The sequence below is a fragment of the Chroicocephalus ridibundus genome, chromosome 5 (assembly GCF_963924245.1).
Source record: "Chroicocephalus ridibundus chromosome 5, bChrRid1.1, whole genome shotgun sequence".
Taxonomy (NCBI): domain Eukaryota; kingdom Metazoa; phylum Chordata; class Aves; order Charadriiformes; family Laridae; genus Chroicocephalus; species Chroicocephalus ridibundus.
In genome coordinates, this window is record NC_086288.1 from 13,301,578 (window position 1) to 13,320,729 (window position 19,152).

The window sequence follows — 19,152 nt, forward strand, 5'->3', positions numbered from 1 at the left end:
GCAGTTACAGCTGGCTGGAGAGTGCCTTTTTTGTCCATGCCTCTGGCTGGAAAGAGCTCAGCTGGCCGAAACTTAGCACGGAAGCTACCCTTGGATGTCACGGCTTCAGTGTGAGAATGGGCAATCTCGCTTGCAGGTCTTGTTCATTATCTGATGAGATCACAAACAAATTTAATTCCTTACAGTCAGGATCAGATAAGTGAAGTCTAAAAATGCCTGAATTTTTGTGTATATAAATAATGGTCATTGAATTGTGTTCCTAAAAAGTCTTGAGTTGTGCTAGGAGTACGAGCTGTCAAAAGTTTGAGGTACTGAATTTACCAGTTGGAGGTGATTCATACTCGATACTATTCCATGATTTCTGTGCTGGGGAAAATTGCTTCTCAATTCTTGCTTGTGACCTAGGTGCTAGGACTACTGAAACTTGAGAGGGGGAGAGAGATTCCTTATGGTCAGATGGATGCAGTGGGTACCCTTTACTTTTTTATGCTGGAGCTGTGAAGCTGTTGTGTACAGGGATGTCTCTTTGGGCACTAAGTGGTTGCTTGATCCTTCTAGTAATGGCTTAAGAATATAGATCTGTCCAGGTGTGTGTGGCGTTAACGAAGGAGCTCCTACACGTGATCTCTGTGTAGGATGTGCTTTGCTTTAATTGGCACAGCTGCTCTTCCCGTGCAGCTCTGGTGTGACCCTGGGAAGGAGCAGCACAGGGACTGACTCAGCTGGGAAGCTTGGAGAACATGTGCTGGGGGTCTGGCAGGACAGGTGATGGTACCAAAGCAGGTGGTTCTTCAGGTGGGAGAGGACACAACCCTAAAATGTGGTGATGATGATGATGTGGTTTTGTTTTTTTTTTAATTAAGAAAGCGATACAGCTTTCTTCCGCACAGATCTGCTAGATTTGGTGAAGGATGGGGCCTCTGGCTAACTGGAAAAGGCATCTAAAGTTCCCTCGGAGTCTGGGAGAGGAGGGGCATGGCATTCGAGACAGACTCAAGTTTTCTGGCAAAAATACCGGCTAGAGTTGGTAGCCCGGGAATTTGCCAAGGAGAAAACTTGTTCAGTGTGTTCGTGGTTGCCCGGGTGGGTGCCATCAGGCTCAGCCCGAGAGAACCGCTGCCCCGAAAAGAGGCTTTATCGGTACGCGGGGAGATGGGGAGGGGGGGGGAAGGCGGCGGGGCTGCGCCGGGGCGACCGGCTGCGCTCGGATCTGCGCGACTCCTTGTCCCGGTTTCCCCTCGGGCCATGCGGGGCGGCGGGACGGGACGTGGCGGCGCTGCTCTACCCCGGGCGCCCGGCGGAGACCCGCCGCCTCCCCCCGCCCGCGGGCGGCCCCGCGCTGCGGCGGCGGCGAAGTGCCGGCGCGGCACTTCCTGTCTGAGGCCGGCGGCGGAAGGATCGCGTGCGCCGCGCCGCCCCGCAGGAAGCGCTCCCGCCGCCGACCGCCGCTCCCGCTGCCGCCCCGCCGCCCTGCCTGCCGCCCCGCCGGGAGCGCGCCCCCGCCGCCGGCCTCCCCCCTTCCCCTTCCCTTCCCCCGCCGTCCGCCCGCCCGCCGGTCAATGTGAAGCCGTTCCGGCGGCGTAAACATGGCGACGTCCCTGCATGAGGGGCCCACCAACCAGCTCGACCTCCTCATCCGGGCCGGTAAGCGGCAGAGCGGCGGGAGCGGGGAAGGAGGGCGGGTGGAGGAGGGTGGTTGGCGGCGGTGCGGGGGAAGCCGCGGCGCACGCCGCGCTCCGGCGGCGGGCGGGGAAGCAATGGAGGGCAATCAGGAAGTGATCACCTTGGTAGCCGCCGGGCCGGCGTGCGGCCATCGGCACCGGCGGCACCTGCCTCCGGGGCGGGCGGGCGGCCCCGCTACCGCCGTTATCGCGGTGGCGGAAGTTGTGGCGGGGCGGGCGGAGGAGTTTTGCGGGGGTTTGCGCGTCCGCAGCGAGAACCAGGAAGTGTGTGTGTGCGTGTGCGAGATTGTTGTCCTCCCGCCTCCCCCGGCCCGGCCCTCCCCTCCTGCCGCCGCCACGCCGTCTGAGCGGGCAGGCCGCGGACCGGCTCCCCCCCCCCCCCCCACCCTCCCCGGTGCCCTTTTAAACTCGGCGGCGGCGGGAGGAGGCGCCCGCGGCCCACGTGTGCGGGGCGGGGGGGGGGGGGAGCGCGGCGGGGGAGCCCCCCCTCCCCCACGCGCGGTGCGTAGCGGAAGCGGCGCGTCCCCCCGGCTCGGACCCCCCCCGCCGCCCCCCCCGCGCGCCAATGGGGGCAGCCGCCGTTGGCGGGCGGAGGGCGGCGGGGCGGGGCGGGGCGCAGCGTCCGCCAATGGGCGCGCAGCTGGCGGCGGAGCGGCGGCTCCGCGCGGCGCTGACGGGGCGCGCACGGAATTGGAGGGAAGCGGAGTGTAAACACGGAAGTGGCGGCGGCGCTGCCGCCGGCGGGCCGCACGTGGCCGCCCCTCCGCACGGCCCGCGAGCCCCGGCCGCTGCCGGGACAAGCGCCCTTTACCCGAGCTCGGGGACGCGTCCGGAACCGGGCGGGGCTTGGCCTCTTTGGGTTTTGTTAAATCCGCTGCTTGTAACAACGGGACGCACCGGTGATCCCGGGATTTGTGTTTTAACGTCAGCCCTGCAGAAAACATGAGCGAGGTTACGCCGCCCAAACAGGATGTCAGACCTTCAGTTCTGCGTCGTGCCATCTGTGATGGTGATTTTTGTCTTTACAACGTGGAGCTCAACTTTTTAAAGTCGCCCTTGGAAATCATAGGCAGCAGTACAGTGCGTAAGCACTATAGGTAATTAGTTGTGCGGTTAGTGCCTGGACACAAGCTAATTAAGAGTATACCTTAATACTGGGTTTGCCTTGACACAGCAGTAGGTTTGTACGAGCTTGAACGTGCACTAAAGGTGAATGCTCTCTCATTTACCAATGTATTAAGATACCCTTCTAAACAAGAGGGGCAAGTCACCTAATCTTTGTAATGGTTTAGTGTGTTTAATGTGGAAAAACACCCAGGGTTTTTGTAGGGAGGGGAACAAACCCCATACACGCGCAGAACCACCACACCACTTGCCCCCAAAGAACTCTGCTACGGAACAGAAAAAGCAGAGCATGTCATAAGCGTTGAGACACTCTGCTGTGTAGGACGGAGAAGACAGCTTCGCTTTCCAGGTAGAACACAGCTCCGATTTCTGCAGGACTCGCTACTGCAGGAGATTTCAGTTAGGTTTTTAATTTTGATTGTTGATTAATAGAACACGTTTAAGTTGTTGATTATTGTGTCAACAGCTTCTTAAGTCAGTGTAACCAGATTGCTTGCGAGCCAACCCTTAGATAAATAACAAATGACCTTTGTATTGCTCTTCCTGATGTCCATAGCCCAGCCAACTTAATTCTTTTTTTTTTTTTTTTTTTTGATACTTGCATTGCAGTGAGGGATACAGATACTTATGCGCATCTAGTATTCCCATCATCGTACTATCAGGATACTGTATCTCTTTACTTATGTATGTAGATGCTATCACGTGGATTTAAGAGAGGAATCCTCTATCCTGAGGGAGTATATTAATTATACCTTGCCTTTTCCTGTGACTCCTGGCCTCAGTGTTGAGCAAACTTCAGAGTGTTTGGTAACTGTGGGAAGAAAGCTGGACCAAAATTGTTACCACTTAAGGTTATCTTAATTGCTGGTAAGAGCAACTCCTAAATGACTTTACAAAGATATGCTTTGGCTTTCTAGCTAATATTTCTCTCAATATTGGGCTGATAACATATGGCGCACAGGGAGACAAGTGTTTTGAGATGATCGCTCACATCTTCATTATTGATCGTGGATATGCAGTGGGTTATGCATCGTCCTTAGATTGTATGCAGCTGAAAGTCTTTTGAACGAGCAAAGCCAGGTTTAGGGAAATACGAAAAAATCCAAGGAATTGTTCTTCAGTTTCTGAACAAATGTCTGCCATAAAACAAGCAGTAAAATGAAAAGCTCTCTTTTCCAGTCAAGTGTTGCATACAGAAAGATTTCTGGGTATTACCTGTACAGGCAATTCAACTGTTTTTAATTAAAACGTGGCTTAAGCACTGTTACTACCTTCCACTGCTGTTTACCGTGGTCTTTTAAATGCTGAGATAAAACAAGCGTGTGAATGCCAATAAACTTTAATGAGGTCTGTTAGCATGTGTGTAGTCACTGTTGACTGAGTTCCATGCTTGGAATTGTGAATTCTTCGTTAAAGTACTGCTCTGGTTGCCTGATAGTATTAAAGGATAAGCTATTGTAAATCAGGTGGTACAGTTAAGTGTTGACCTTGTAAATGCAGACATTGATAGCTCCTCAGATAAAGAGAAGGGAGCTGTGTCGCAGTTTCAGAAAGTACCATTTTGAAAATTTCAGTCCACTTTTTTTTCCTCTCGTCACTTGCTTTAATTAATTTTTGTTACTCTTGTTTTATGTTAAAACTGGGGGCAATGTTTCAAAATGGATATGTTGCCAGTATTCTTTTCTGTAAAGCTAAAGTACAGCCCTATCAGACTTAATTACCAAGTTTGGTATTTTTTAACAGCTGTTGAGAGCCTTGAATAATCTACTGTACACCCTATTTGTTTAGAAAGCGGAGCTAGAAGACATTAGGTCAACATGAAGATAGATATCAACTAGCGTAGTTAACTGTTCACATTTTAAAAATTAAAATTACTTTATTTTCTAAGAGGATTTTTATTTTCTGAAAACAGACCAGAAGCTTTTTTTAATGAACTATTTTAAAATGAAGTGCTAAGTAGTCAGATTTCTTCATAACAACAGTAAGATGAGGTTTGGTTTAAAAGATTGAAAGATGAGTGGTGGTGTGAGCTCTGATGTGTTCTTGATCAGTAAATGGCAGTTCTCATGTCACTCAGCTACCAAAGTCTGGAAAATTTACTTCCAGCCGCGTAAACTACTTTATACTTTACTTCGTTCAGGCGAGTGATACTCTTCTTTAAATGAATATATAAGGTAACAGAGCTACATCTTAAGTTGTTTACTCAGGCAATACAGTCTGGTTTAGCTTTGTGAATCTTGTATATGCGCACAGTGGTACCGTGGTTCATAATACAAGTATAATAGAAAATTTGTGAATCGGGCATTTTTAAAGAAACGGGTTGTACACGTTATTCTTTGGTTAGAAATTTTTCTGCCCGCTGTGATACTGTGCTTGTGCATCGCAACCTTGTATTTCCTGAGAGAAGATTAAGGTTGCTGTGATGATGTATGCTTGTATGGCACAAGCTTTACGAGCCTGAAAGGTATGGCGTAGTAAATAACTGCCAGTGGTTTTCTGTGGTGATGGTGTTTGACTGAAGTGGACATTTTTTTTTTTTTATTGCGGAATCCTACTCCTTTGGTTTGCTTTTTTCCAGTCTGTCTTTATTGTGAGAAGTGCTACCAAGTGTTGTGATACCAGCATGGTTTGGTTGATGACGCTTGATCTAGTCACCTGCAAGAACAACTGCCTGGTTTTCCCTTGTCCCATCCCCTTTCTGAGAGAACCTCTTTCCCCACTTCATCTTTTGGGGTATCTTTCCTAGTTGTATTTTTTGTCAGTATCACGCCTCCAGACTGAGCACTCTGTCTTCTCCTAGTTAGACATTTTCTAGCATGGCAAAAAGACATTTTATGTGAAATTTGTATTGAGATACAAATTGAGATATGAATTTGCACTTGTCTCTTCCAAATGTGCTGGTGCAATAATGTTTCCTGAGCGCAACTGAAAACTTCTGAGCTAAAATCTTGGACTGGCGAAAGGAGAATGTAGCTAGCTGAGAAGACTTCAAACTTGGTAATAGCACTTATTTTAGTAAGCATTTTAATAGATGTTTTTTTGGCAATGTTAGGTTAGTTTGTTAACTGTCATGATAGACAGGCAGCACGTGTGTTCCAGCAAAAGCCAGAAGTGTTACTATTTTTTGCTTGATGTTTTTTTAAGTGGCAATTTTAGTGGAGTCCTAAGTAACTGATGTTGGAAAAACGTTTGTGAAGTTTGTATTTTCAAATGTCAGAGGCTGTTGAGGACGAGATGGTGCTATTTTTATTGGAAGTGGAGGGGTTGCTTGGGGCAAAGGTTGGGTTGCTTCTTATCTCCTCGGCTCTGTTGTTAGGGTATTGCAGCCTTAGTCCCTGATGCTGGGGGGGTTTGCCTCTCCTGTCCCTCCACTCTAACCCCTCAGCAGGATGCCATAATACTGGAAAAGTGCAAAGATGGCTTTTGGCTATCTTTTTTTGCCTCATTCCTGCTCTCTGCTATAAATACCTCTTACTTACAGGGAACAGTTTTGATGCTACACTACAGTAAATACTTTGGGTACAAAAGTAGGAAACTTTTGTATGCTTTTAAGCATTTAGGAATAGATGACTTGAATAAGCTAATTCAGTATGCTCTTACATTTGAAATTTGGCAGCTGTTCTTTGAGTTTCTTTATAGAAGTCTTTTATGTACTGAACCTGATATCTGCGCAGAAGCAAGCTAACTAGTTGTCCCAAAAATGGTAACCAGCAGAAACAGAAATGAATATTGTACAGCTCTCTGCTGTGGGGGAGGCAGAGGTGTCGGTGAAAAAGCTTTGCGGACCTGCTTTAAATCTTTTTTTCATACTTTAGAATAATAATATGTTAAATGCTGATTTGGACTTTCTAATTTCAGTATTGGTGTAGAATTGATACATTTATAATGACTAGATGACTATTGTTTCTGTATTCTGAAGATCACTGGAAAGTTTTATCCAGTAGATGAGGGGAAACTTAGTCATAGATTTCTGTGCAACTGAAACTTCTCTTTAGAAAGAAAAATGTTTAGGTGGAGGGTTTCCTGCAGGGCAGGACCACTCAGTTTCAGTGCAGGTCTGACTCGGGACACCCCCAAACTGCTGCTTGGGAAAGAAACAGCAGCTTATCCAGGCACGGGGAGCACCCAGCACCTGCAGCTGGGGAAAGGGCTCAGGGTGCAAAACTCTTGCTGATTGCCACCAAGGGATAGAAGGTGCAGTAGAGACCCTTTCCTGTAGCCTGATTTTCTGTGTTCTTAGGTAGGCTTTTGTTGTTCCCAGCCTTGGGTGAAGTGGTGGTGGAACGTCAGCTTTATCAGGCATCTGCTATTCCAAAAGATAAAGCCCCCTAAATAGCATCCCGGGAGAGGGCGGCAGTGGGAATCCCAGCTGGTTCAGCGAGACATTTCAGTCGCCCAGAATTTTAAATTTGTGCATCTTCCAGATTTTGTTCTCTTTTAGGTTCTGGTTTATATGTTTAGTCTGCTGGCTAGTAGGTTTTTCAAGTTTTTAACCCTTGCATTTAAATAAACTGCAATATGCTGGAAGGTTTTTTTCCCCATGTGTGCCTGCGTGAACCTGTTTGTATCTAGTGTTTTCTTGGGTCAGAAGCAGCACCAGCAGTATTTTTTCCCTGCTTTTCACTAAACAAATGTCAGGTTGTTTCTTAGTATCCTGTTTTCAGTAACAGGATAGGTGCCTTGAAGTTCTCATAGAGAATCATTGCCGAATCCTCTTTAGTTCTCTGACGCCGGAGATAGATGACCCTGCTTACGCTAAAGATAGATTTTCTGGGCTGCCGGCTGCCTGGCTGGAGCGGTTCAGCTTCGAGCAGATGGCCATAAATGGAAAGAGCAACTGGAGAGAGCCGGCCCGGCGTACCTTAGCCAGCGTGGGGATGATGTGCAACAGGTGTTTCTGCACTCACCGCTTTTAAAAACCTTTCCGAGGGTGAGGAATATAGAGTTGGCCGTGAATAGGGTTGTAGTTTTAATTGATAAGTTAGGAGGTTTCTTAGTGTTGCTGCCGTGTTCGAGTTGCTGTGGTCTGCGCTGTGGCAAACTTAAATGCGCTGTCTTGAAGTTACTTCAAATTATTGTTGATTAATTACTTAGTTTTCATAAACTTTCAGAACTTGAAAAAAAGAGATGTTTTTACCTTATTCCTTAGTTATCGCTTAAAAAAACCCAAACCCTGCATAGTGTTTGTTGTGCTTTGTGTTTTGTTTTTTAACAACCAAGCCTGCTAAACCCAACTCACAGATATTTTTAATGTCAGAAAATCAAACTGTTTATATCTGTTTTGCAAACTAATCTTGTGTTTGTGTGTATACATATATATATATTTATCCAAATAGACTGAAAATCGGGAGAGAGGTTACCTTTAGATTTTAATGGGATAATAGTTGAAGATGGTACTACTTCCCTGCTCTCTGTTTTAGTTTGTAACTGTCCTCATTACAATCTGGTTTGTTCTGGTTCACTTGAAAGCAGAAGACAAATCCCAGAAGTCTGCTTCTGTAAGCTCTTGAGTGCTTCATAGAAATGAGGAGCTTGGTTGTGAACCAGAAATCTAATCCAAGAAGTGACAGTGTTGATTCTGCTTGTCCCATGTCTTTCTAAATATTTCTGTTGATAGGAAGGTATAAAAGGTGTGAAGGCACCTGACAATTTGGGATTTTCATGTTTGAGACTGAGTAGTGCAGTTGTACAGCAATACATATGGTGTTTTATAAGTATTCTGTTCTCATTAATTTATTTTTTTTCAATCATTCTGCAGTGGAAGCATCAGTTCATGGAAGTAATGTGCACTGCACGGATAAGACAATTGAAGCTGCAGAGGCCTTGCTTCATATGGAGTCTCCTACCTGCCTGAGAGATGCCAGGAGTCCTGGTATGTCAGCCACGGCTTCTGCTCCATGAGCCGTTTCTCCTTCCACTAATTAGTAGAACAAGCAGATTAGGAAACCTGCTTCTGTGGAGAACTGTATGCTGTTACTTATTTCAAAGCTACCAATTTGTTGATTTCTTCCCCCTGTAACAAGCATACTTACAGATTAAATCATTTATCTGAGAGAGGTTGTTGGGTAGAGATCCTTGAGTAGCCACATGTTTAAAATAAACTTTTCCGTCTGAACATTAGGAAACGCTTTTTTACTGTGCGCGTGACCGAACGCTGGCAGAGGTTGCCTAGAGAGGCTGTGGAGTCTCCATCCTTGGAGGTACTCAAAAGCCCTCCGAACATGGTCCTGGGCAAGCAGTTCTAGGTGGCCCCACTTCAGCAGGGGGTTGCACTAGATGATCTCCAGAGGTCACTTCTAACCTCAACCATTCTGTGGTTCTATGAATTTGACATTTTAAATTGCTAAAATAAAGAGTTATTTTAAGGGAAAAGTATTTTAATCTGTTTTTCTATTTCAGAAAGAGTATCTGGGTATACTGTGTTACAAAGTGTTATCGGTTTGAAAAAATAAAACTTGATGATTACTTTAGCTTAGTGTTCCTTCTGAAGTTACTTAATATATGTTGGATGAAATAACGGTCAGACTGAAACCCAAAAGCTACAAAATAGGAAATGGAGATGGGAATAAGGATCAAAGATTAAGCTCTAATTTGTTTCATTTAAAGTTGAGTTTAGTTCTAAAGAATATCAGTATGATACTTGTTGTATGCCTAACGATACTGGCAAGCATGCATGGTTTTGGGAATTGGATTGATTTTCTATGTGACAGGTTGTTGGAACAGAATCATGCTATACTATTGCATATGCTTTGTTTAAAATAATTTAATGTAAGATACATTAAAATAATCGGGTAGAAACTTCATCAGATACTCAGATACTCTTTTTTTTTTCTTTTCTTTTTTTTCCTTTCCTCATAGTGGAAGTTTTTGTCCCTCCTTGTGTGTCAACCCCAGAATTTATCCATGCAGCCATGAGACCTGATGTGATCACAGAAACTGTGGTGGAGGTATCAACAGAGGAATCTGAACCAATGGATGCATCTCCTGTTCCAACTTCCCCTGATATCCATGAACCAATGAAAAAGAAAAAAGGTTTGTATGGCCCTTCGTAGACACAATCTCAGAATTTATTTCTGATGTGCACTGCTGCAGGTGATAACTGGTGGAGCTAGGTTAGATGATCTGATTTTTCTGCTCATACAATCGGACTGATTGGACTCTGAAATGTGAGTTCTTAGAAAATGAGTCTGCATCAAGAAAAAAGGAAAAAAAAAAATCAAGAGAATGGTCTGTGCCAAGCCATAAAGGAAATTGATGTCTTTGTTGATGTGTTTTTTAAGCCTGGTTTACAAAGGGGAAATAGGGTAGAGAAGGATTCGAAGAGGACTTGTGTAGGTAACCATTGGTGTCTGAAATACGGATACATTTGGAGAGTGGGTAGACTCAGTAATCTTCTGGTGAAATGACAGGATAAATACTAGCTTACAAAACCATAAATCAGTTTGCAAAATCAGTACAAAGATCTACCTTGTGAGAGAAGTATCTTATTTGTCTGATTGGCGTGTCTTGGAGGAGAAACTATTCAGAACAGCGTTTGGGTTCTGAGCATTCAGTTACGAAATGAGAGGTTGGCACCTGGTGAGGTTTCTCTCCGGTCTAGCGGTTTTCTTAACAGGCATCAATACAGTTCTCATAACTATAGGAATATGGTTTTATTAGAGCTTCCAGACATGCTAAGATGGACTATATACTTGTAATTTAGAGGAAAAAAAAATGCAATGTAGTGATAAAGTGATATAAATCTAAGATCTGTGGATTTCTGATTTAATAAAAACATGCACACGCAGATAACTGTAACTCTACTGTAAATTACATGAGCAAGAAAATGATGATTAAAGCTTTTCTGTAGCTATAGTTGTACACTGCATTTAAACTATTTCTCTATATTCCACTGTCTGTCTGAATGGTCATTACTGGGCAGATCGCATTACAGTGCTGTGCTCAGGAAGTTCAGAAATTTTATGAAGGTTATTTTGTAAATATCTTTTTCCTATTGCAGAACCCAGATCCCTGCTTTTAAGTGTGCAAGGTTATTCGGCCATAGTTACAGAGCCATAACTTTTGTCTTGATAATTAATGCCTTTTGAAATTCAATGTTTAATGAAGAACATTGTTCATCAGCAAAAATTAATGCTCTTGTGCCTGAGGTAGGAGAGTTAATTGTTGCTGCTTGCCTTTAACGGAAGGCAGAAGCACGGGCTGTTGACAGCCTGTTGCCCTGGGGTATGATCCTCTTCCCTGCTTGGGCCTGTTTACCTTGAGTAAAAAGGTCACTGAAGTGTGAAAGGATGAAGGAGCCGCAGGTCTTGCTGGGAGAGGATTTCCCTGGCAGGGGAAGGAAGGCGGCTCCGAGCCTGCCGCCTGCTGAGGAGTCCCCTCCTCAGCCTCCTGGCTCAGGGGCAGGCGGAGGGTCAGAGGAGGTGTGTGGGAGCCCTGCCAGCCCCCAGCGAGCCGGGGGAGGGCAACCCCATGCTGGGCAGCAGGCAGGTGGGGGCTGCGGCGCAGGTAGGCTCCCAGCACCGCATTGACAAGGCTGCGGGTGCCGTTTTGTAGCCGTCTTAATGCTCCACTGTTTGTGAATCTTGTGCGGCACCACTTGCACACTGAAGTGGAAGGTGCAAGGTGGAAATGAATGTTTACGATTTCAGTAGTAAGCTTTCTTAGGAAAACTGATGCTTTGATACCCATACTAGAATCCCAGACACAAAGCAGAAGAAGAAATAATACATTTCAGAGTAAAAAGAGACACTGGACTAAAGGAGTGCAAATAGATTGAAGTTTTACTTTACACATTTGGCGCTTACCTCACCTGCCATTAACTTGTCTGAAATTGAGTTAAATCTGTGTATGAATTAAACTGGATATGTAAAGGTAGTAGTAATCTAAGAATTTAAATTTATCCATACCTGTAGCAAGGAAATTGCAGGGGGGGAAAAAAAAATGCATGCATTTCTTCTTTCAGCAAAGCCAAACTATAAAATGCTTTTATTCTGCATATGATTAATACTTCCCCTCCGCCCCCGTGTTTTATGTGCAGCTGGCCGTAAACCGAAGACCCAACAATCGACTATATCGGATGGGTCTCCAGATCTAGGCATAAAGAAGAAACCTAGAGAAGGCAAAGGTATATTTTTCTGTTTATCAAGTCTTTGAAAATATGCAGTGTGTATTTATTGTATCTGTCACAGGAAATATACAGATCTTGAAAAGTTTGGTGGAAGAGATTGTACTGACTTCATTAGAGTTTTCATTTTATTTGATGTCTTCAAATTTGCACAAGATCTTGCACAAGGATGTGTGGAACTGCTCTAGAAGTGCCCTGTAATACACTCTGCAGTTAATAGGCTTTCTGATTTTTCATTTGCTTTGCTTTGTGTTTATTGACTTGTGCTGTCTTTTGTGTTGTGTGTTAACTTACTGTTAGACACACAGTTTGTTGAGAAAGTATAAGCAGCTTATGGGTGTTTGTAATGGTGATGGTTGAAAATATGTTTTCTTAGTTGATTCACAAATTTCGATGGGAGTATGTTGCTTGCCTAACAGATTGAGTTTGGCTTAAGGGGAAAACCAAATGATGATGTGCTTCTTTAGTGGTTGAGTGAGGGATTTTGTTGCGGGAGAGTCATACTTTTCTGATGTTTCTCCTGATAAATAGTGGGTACTTTAATGGACTCCAAGCCCCTGCTGTTCACCCAGCAGGGAGACAGACTAGGCCGTTTGCTTACAGGTTACCTTTGAGTTGGCGTACAGTTACAGTTCCACTGGTTATAGGTGAAGAATGTGGATCTCTTTTCCACTTACCGCACTGAAAGTTGTTTGGAGATGTTGCTATGGTTAGGAGAAACAAGGTTTAGTGACTTTCAGTGGCAGCGTACTAGCTGAAAGAGTGCGCAGTGGTCAGCTCCGCTATTATTTTGGGATTTGTTTGAAAGCAGGATCTCTGCTGTTTACATAATTCCTTATCTGGGTTCAGCTCCTGAGCAGTCACATTTGCCACTAGGGCAAGGAAGAATAGGACGGACATCGTGCAGATGTTAACTCATGAAAACCAGCGCAAACAGTAATTAAATTTCCCTGCAGTGGCCACTCTCGTTGTTTTCACTTTTGGGTGTAGCGATGGACCTCAGTGAAGATCACCAATCTTTGCATCTGCTGTACTTAAAAGTACATCTTGTTTAATCTTCCTTTTTATTTTTGAGTATTCTTAAAGCCTTCTTAGCTTGCTTTCTAGTTCTGATTTCACTATTACAGCTTTCCATTATCTGAATAGTACTTGTAACGTGTCCCATTTCCTAGTTTACTGCCCAAATAACTTTGAGAAAGGAGGCCCGTATTTGTGTCTTTTCTAGTTTTTGTCTGTACTGGTGATTTCACTCTATAGCTGAAGTGGGAGATGGTACCGCTTTGAGGGTTTTTTTGTTGTGTTTTTTTTTTGTTGGTTTTTTTTTCTCCTGTGGATGCGCGTAATGATCTACTTATGTCTCTTGTTCTCACAAGCTATCTCTTTCCGTATTTTACACTATGGCTGGCATAAAATACTTTTTTGTTTCTTAGTACATGCTAAGTTGATGTCCTGCAAAATATTTTGTTACTGGATTTATTTTTTGTTATTTATTTTAAAAAATTACTTGCAGATATAGGCTGTTTTGAATGCAGCATGTTTTTGGAAAAACAGGAATTATTCCTAGAGCTCAGTACTGTCAGCAGAGTTAAGTCATGGAGGAGGAGGACAGCTGGTTGTGCACATTTGGAAAGGGGATTGCTTGTTGTCCGTGTAGGTACCCTTTCCTTCCTGATACTTTCTGGTGCAAAGTAAATGCAGCTGTAAATCTGATTTAATTGTGCCCTTCAGTTCCTTATACAGGACGAACTGGAGACTTCTTAATATTTTTTCATAAAGTGAGATGGTAGTATTTTTTCTGTCCTCACAGAGTGGATTGACAGTTTGTGCATGGTTTCCCATTCAATATTTTGTTTTTCATTTGGATAAATACTCTTTTTAAAGTGTAGGCAGTTGGAGGGAGCCAAACTGGCTTTGAGCCTCTTCACATAGATGCTGGTTCATTGATGCGCACAATGCCTTGTGTCGTTCACATACTTTCTGGCCATTAATCCTTCTATTTTGAGATGACAGCTAACATTTTTAAGTAGCAGGCAGCTGTAATAATTGTCTAGCCGCAAAAAATTCTTTCATTGTGCAAGATCTACAAAAAAAAGTACATGTTTGACTACCATGCTGGACTTTAGGGATGCTTAAGAGTAGCACGAATATAAACCTGTTCAGATAATATGTTTTACAGCCATGTCTGGTTTTGCCTCAGGAGTCTGTAAACTTGGATTCATGGTATTAGAAAAGACTGGTTCTAAGAAGAAAGGGTTTAAAAATCGTTCAAAATTGTATTAAACATTCCTAAAATAACCCGTTTGTGTTAAATGCATAGCAGCTGTAGCTGGCATAGCAGCCTACCTGAAGTATCACTGGCTTCTGATTAGTATAGGTATTGCATAGTCCTCCTGTGGAAAAAAAGTTATTTAGGTCAACACAGAGTATGAGGCAAAAGAAAAAAGCTGCTGAGTCAGCAGCACCGGTCTTGCAGAAAAATTAGGCACTTTAAGGAATGATTTCTCTTGAAATTTCTGTTTACTTTCTAGTACTGAAGTCCACTTTTATTTTTGTAGAGAGTCTGTTGCAGACCTACAGCATTTGGTGGTGGACCCAAAGATTGTATTTCTGAGGAGCTAAGGGGAAAAAAAAAAGATTAGTTCCCTAAAATCTAGGATGATTGCAGGATTCCTGAGTTCTCGTGTTGACTCTTTACCTGTATATGTCCTATTCAGATGTCTCTGAAATCTAGTGGAAGCTGGATTTTGGTAGCTCTTCAGTCAGTACATGCTGTTTTTTTGGAATATGTGGTATAAAATATTTGTTCTCTGCCTATGAGGTAGTCTTCTAGAAGATGGAAACTGTAATTTGTTTTACTCTGAGGTTTTTCAAAGATAGCTAACTTCTTGGAGTCTGCAACAGTGGTCTCTAACCTGCATTAATGTATTTGAATTGTCTTCAGCATGGCATAACAAGTGCTATGCTGGGCCACTAAATCTCAGGAATTAATGACCGTTTTTCAGAAAAAAAAAAAAATAATTTATTTTTATTTGGCCTGTGTCACTCCTTGGAAGTGTGATCAAGTGAAGAATTGGGATTATCATTCTGAGGTTATTCTTGTAGCTCTGTTTTAGTTCTGCCTTCTCAGATAACTTGAGGAGTCTTCTCCAGCTGTACAAATTGGAGTGTCATCTGTTTTTATTCCTTCTGCTTCTCTTCCCCTTTTCCTAGATGCAAATGGTGTAGTCAGAGTACAGACAACCCCCATGCTATGTTTTATGCCATCCTGCCATGTCACTGTCATAAACCCCATCTTGGGGTTTCTCCAGGCGAAATGGTACACCTCTTGAATACCTGAGAAGTACATTAAATTTTTCTTCTGTAGGCTGACTTTGTTCTATATCCCCCTAATTACAGAAAGGTACATGGGATTTCTGCCATATGAATACTTGTAGCAAGAAGTTGGCCTGGCTTTGGACATAGCAGGACGTTGGTTGCTCTGCAACGTATATTTAGCAAGTGTCAGAACATAGGGCTGTCACCAATCGGTGTGAGAGCCCCAGGTCCTGGACAGCAGGTTATGCCACCTTATCACAGTTGAGTTGGTTTGTTCTCAAAGGTTGTATGCCTTTTAAAAATTACTATTTCATAGCCTCCTGTCCTTCAGCGTCATAAAATGCACTGGCATTTCCATTCCCCCTTTAAGCAAATACAGGAAGAAAATTCTGAGCTCTCACCCTGCCTCTGCCGAACAGATGTAGGTTGTAGTCACTTGGAACGCCCTCCCACGCTTCTTTTCCAGAACTGAGAATGGGCGCTGGATTGAACAGGCTCCTGTGCTATATAGCAGATCACTTGGATTCGCTCCTTTTAGAAAGTAAATATTTATAGAAGCTTTACTAAACTTAACAGCATGAATGAATATGTGCAGATTACATTACATACCATCCTCTGTGTAACGTCTCCTCGTAATGCAGATCATTCAGTGTTACCTGTATATGGAAAACTTTCTGTTATCTCTAAGAGTGCGTTTCTAATATTTAAATGCTTTCTGATTATAGGAAATACAACGTACTTATGGGAGTTTCTTCTGGACCTTCTCCAGGACAAAAATACCTGTCCTCGATATATTAAATGGACTCAGCGAGAGAAGGGAATCTTTAAACTTGTGGACTCAAAAGCTGTCTCCAAACTATGGGGAAAACACAAAAACAAACCTGACATGAATTATGAGACTATGGGAAGAGCTCTGAGGTAAAAATTCTTGTATCCTTGAGTTATCTACTATAATTTTAAATCGGATTCCTAATTTTGCCTGTAGAAATAGACCAGTTCTGAAATCTTAGAAGCTTTGCCTTCTTGCTGTCTTAGCTCTTTCAGAAGCATCCGTCCTACAGTTCCTATTGCTTTTTATGTTACCAGTTAATGTGCAATTTAATTCCCAAAATATATATTTAAAAGGTTGGATTTTTTTTCAGCTAGATCCTTCAGATACTCTGCCAGTGTGCTCTGCCAGCTTCTTGCCTTACTGTCTCACACTGTCGGTTTTACTGTGGCTACTTCAGATTTTCTTTTTTGCATAGAATGAGTTTTTTTTTAAAATTTGTCACTGCGTTGGTTACTACTTAATTGTACTTTCCTTGCAGATACTACTATCAAAGAGGAATCCTTGCAAAAGTTGAGGGACAGAGGCTTGTGTATCAGTTTAAGGAGATGCCAAAAAATATAGTTGTCATAGATGATGACAAAAGTGAGTCCTGCAGTGAAGATTTGTCAATGCCTACAGATGAAAAGTCATTGGAAAGAGTGTCTTTATCTGCAGAAAACCTTTTAAAGGCAGCAACCTCTGCGCGCGGAGGAAAAAATTCCTCTCAATTAAGCTGTACCAGAACAGAAAAAGCAGTCACCAGAGTTGTGAATATTGCCTCACCAGCGCATGATACGTCGTCATCTCGTCCCTCAACTACCACTACTACTGTCCCAGCAACGACAGCTCCCAGGTTTGTATTAATATGGCCTGGGCTTGTCATTTGCTAATGACAAGCCATTTTTTGATTAGGAAGCTGTCTTTTAGCTTTCTGTTTTATGTTTTAAATGTTGGAAATAGTTTCTGATTTGCAGGCAGCAGTGTAACATGACAGGATGCTATGAAAGTCTAGTTTATGAGATCAGAGCCAATTGTCAATATGCTTGCCCTCAAGCGTATTTTAAAATTAAGTAGAGAGGGAGGGGAAAAAAGATACGAATGCTGCTAAATTTCCAAAGTCCTATTGCTAGAAGCGCAAAAGGTGGTGGTTTTTTTTTTACTTTTTGGTTTGGTTGTTTTTAAAAAAGAACTAGTTAAAAATCTGTAAGTCCTAGATATTTCTATCCCTGTTGTCATCTCTAATGGTGCCTTGTGTTTTGCCTTAAATGCACGCCTCTTTATTTTGCAGGACTGTACGTGTGGCAATGCAAGTGCCTGTTGTAATGACCTCTCTGGGACAGAAAATCTCAACCGTGGCAGTGCAGTCAGTAAACGCAGGGTCACCGTTAATAACCAACACCAGTCCAACAACAGCCACAACTCCAAAGGTAGTAATCCAGACAATCCCTACTGTGATGCCAACCTCTGCTGAAAACGGAGAGAAAATCACAATGCAGCCTGCCAAAATCATTACAATCCCTGCCACGCAACTTACGCAGTGTCAGTTACAAACAAAAACGGGCCTGTCTGGGTCAGGAAGTATTAACATCGTGGGAACCCCGTTGGCTGTTAGAGCACTAACCCCAGTGTCTATAGCTCATGGGACACCAGTAATGAGACTATCGGTGCCTGCTCAGCAGGCGTCTGGCCAGACTCCTCCCAGGGTGATTAGCGCAGTTATAAAAAGTCCAGAAGTTAAATCAGACACAGCGGCTTTAAAACAGGAACGTGAAGTGAAAACGCTGCAGCTGGTAAAAGAAGAGAAGCCGGCAGATGGAAGCAAGACTGTGACCCACGTAGTAGTAGTTAGCACGCCCTCAGCTATTGCCCTTCCTGTAACAATGAAAACAGAAGGAATCATAACGTGCGAGAAATGAAGAATAGGTTGCTTCCAGCATGGACTTCTAGACTGTTACGGTTTTGAATAAATTGACGTAATTGGGGGAGGGAAGTGGATGTGATCACCAAGTCGAAAAGGAGAGTTTTGAAATGTTAATAAACATGCATATGTTGAAGACATACTGGAAAAAAATTTATTTTCCCGTGTTTCAGTGGGAATCGAACCACATTGATATGCTGACAAAACCCGCCTCTTCCAGTTGGGAAACAGCTGAACCTATGGAGAAGGAAAGATAGAGGGACTGAACAGGGACCAAACAGTTCACTACGTTACCTGTTACCAAGTTACACTAAGACCTGGAACACTAAAAGAGAGTTGTGTGAGAGGTTTGCCTTGGTTTTTAGTTTTCAGGGGGAGAGGAAAGTCGCACTGTTACAAATGGCAAATTTGATGCATTTTATGTGCATACCAGCAATTACTACTGTGTGCCCACAGTACTCAACTGGTGCTATGTGAAAAACTCTACTACTAGGTGTTGTAGAATGTGAAATAAAGGAGAAGATTAAAGAGCTTCTAAAAGAAGACAGAGACCTAGAGGGATTTTTGTATCATACAGCTTAAGCAGATTCAAAATGAAAGCCTTAGACTGATTTTCAGTTATCTTTCTTGAAATAAGCTAATGGCTTGTTTGTGTAAAGCTTTTTTATTAAAACAAATTTTTTAAAAATCTTGTACCTAGCACAGTATTGTTATAGAATTACATGTAACATATTTTGTATGGTAGTTAAAAGTCTGTCTAAATTTCTTAATTGTGGACAAAATAGCAGCAGGCTTTCCGCCTTCTGCTGTAACATGCCTGTGTCTCTCACTTAGCCTTGACATCCGTGCATACATTTCAGTTTCAGCTCTACTCTGTCACTTGAAAGGTCACGCCCAGCATGAGCTTTTGTCAGGTAGTTCTAAACCTGTAAATTTTTTTTTTTTTAGTTGAAGTTAAGAGGGAAGTACCAGTGTTCAGAATGAACTATAATAGTTTGTATATTCAACATTTGAAGTATATTCTATTTTGTTGTACTCTTGTTTCAAAGTGTATTCAAGTAGGTTTTAATGAAATATAGAAACGAAATTTAATGGTGTTTGGTCTGCTTTTTATTTTTTATTTTTTCCTTGCAACCTATTAACCTTCTTTTCTGCTTATTTGAAATCTTGCAGGCAT

The 19,152-nt window shown here is 43.1% G+C and overlaps 1 protein-coding gene across 3 annotated transcripts in view; it reads left to right on the top strand.

The window, feature by feature from the left end:
* Positions 1-19,066, top strand: part of ELF2 (E74 like ETS transcription factor 2) — a 38,781-nt gene extending 19,715 nt beyond the window's left edge. For 2 of the 3 annotated variants that reach the window (XM_063335219.1, XM_063335221.1), the window contains 6 exons: positions 8,566-8,679; positions 9,666-9,839; positions 11,845-11,931; positions 15,972-16,164; positions 16,557-16,910; positions 17,346-19,065. In XM_063335219.1, the coding sequence (XP_063191289.1) occupies positions 8,566-8,679; positions 9,666-9,839; positions 11,845-11,931; positions 15,972-16,164; positions 16,557-16,910; positions 17,346-17,973 (1,550 nt within the window). In that variant the 3' untranslated portion in view covers positions 17,974-19,065. Of the gene's footprint in view, positions 1-1,284; positions 1,645-8,565; positions 8,680-9,665; positions 9,840-11,844; positions 11,932-15,971; positions 16,165-16,556; positions 16,911-17,345 lie in introns of those variants that run through there. The other variant, XM_063335220.1, reaches the window with a different exon arrangement.
* The last annotated feature ends 86 nt before the right edge of the window (positions 19,067-19,152 follow it).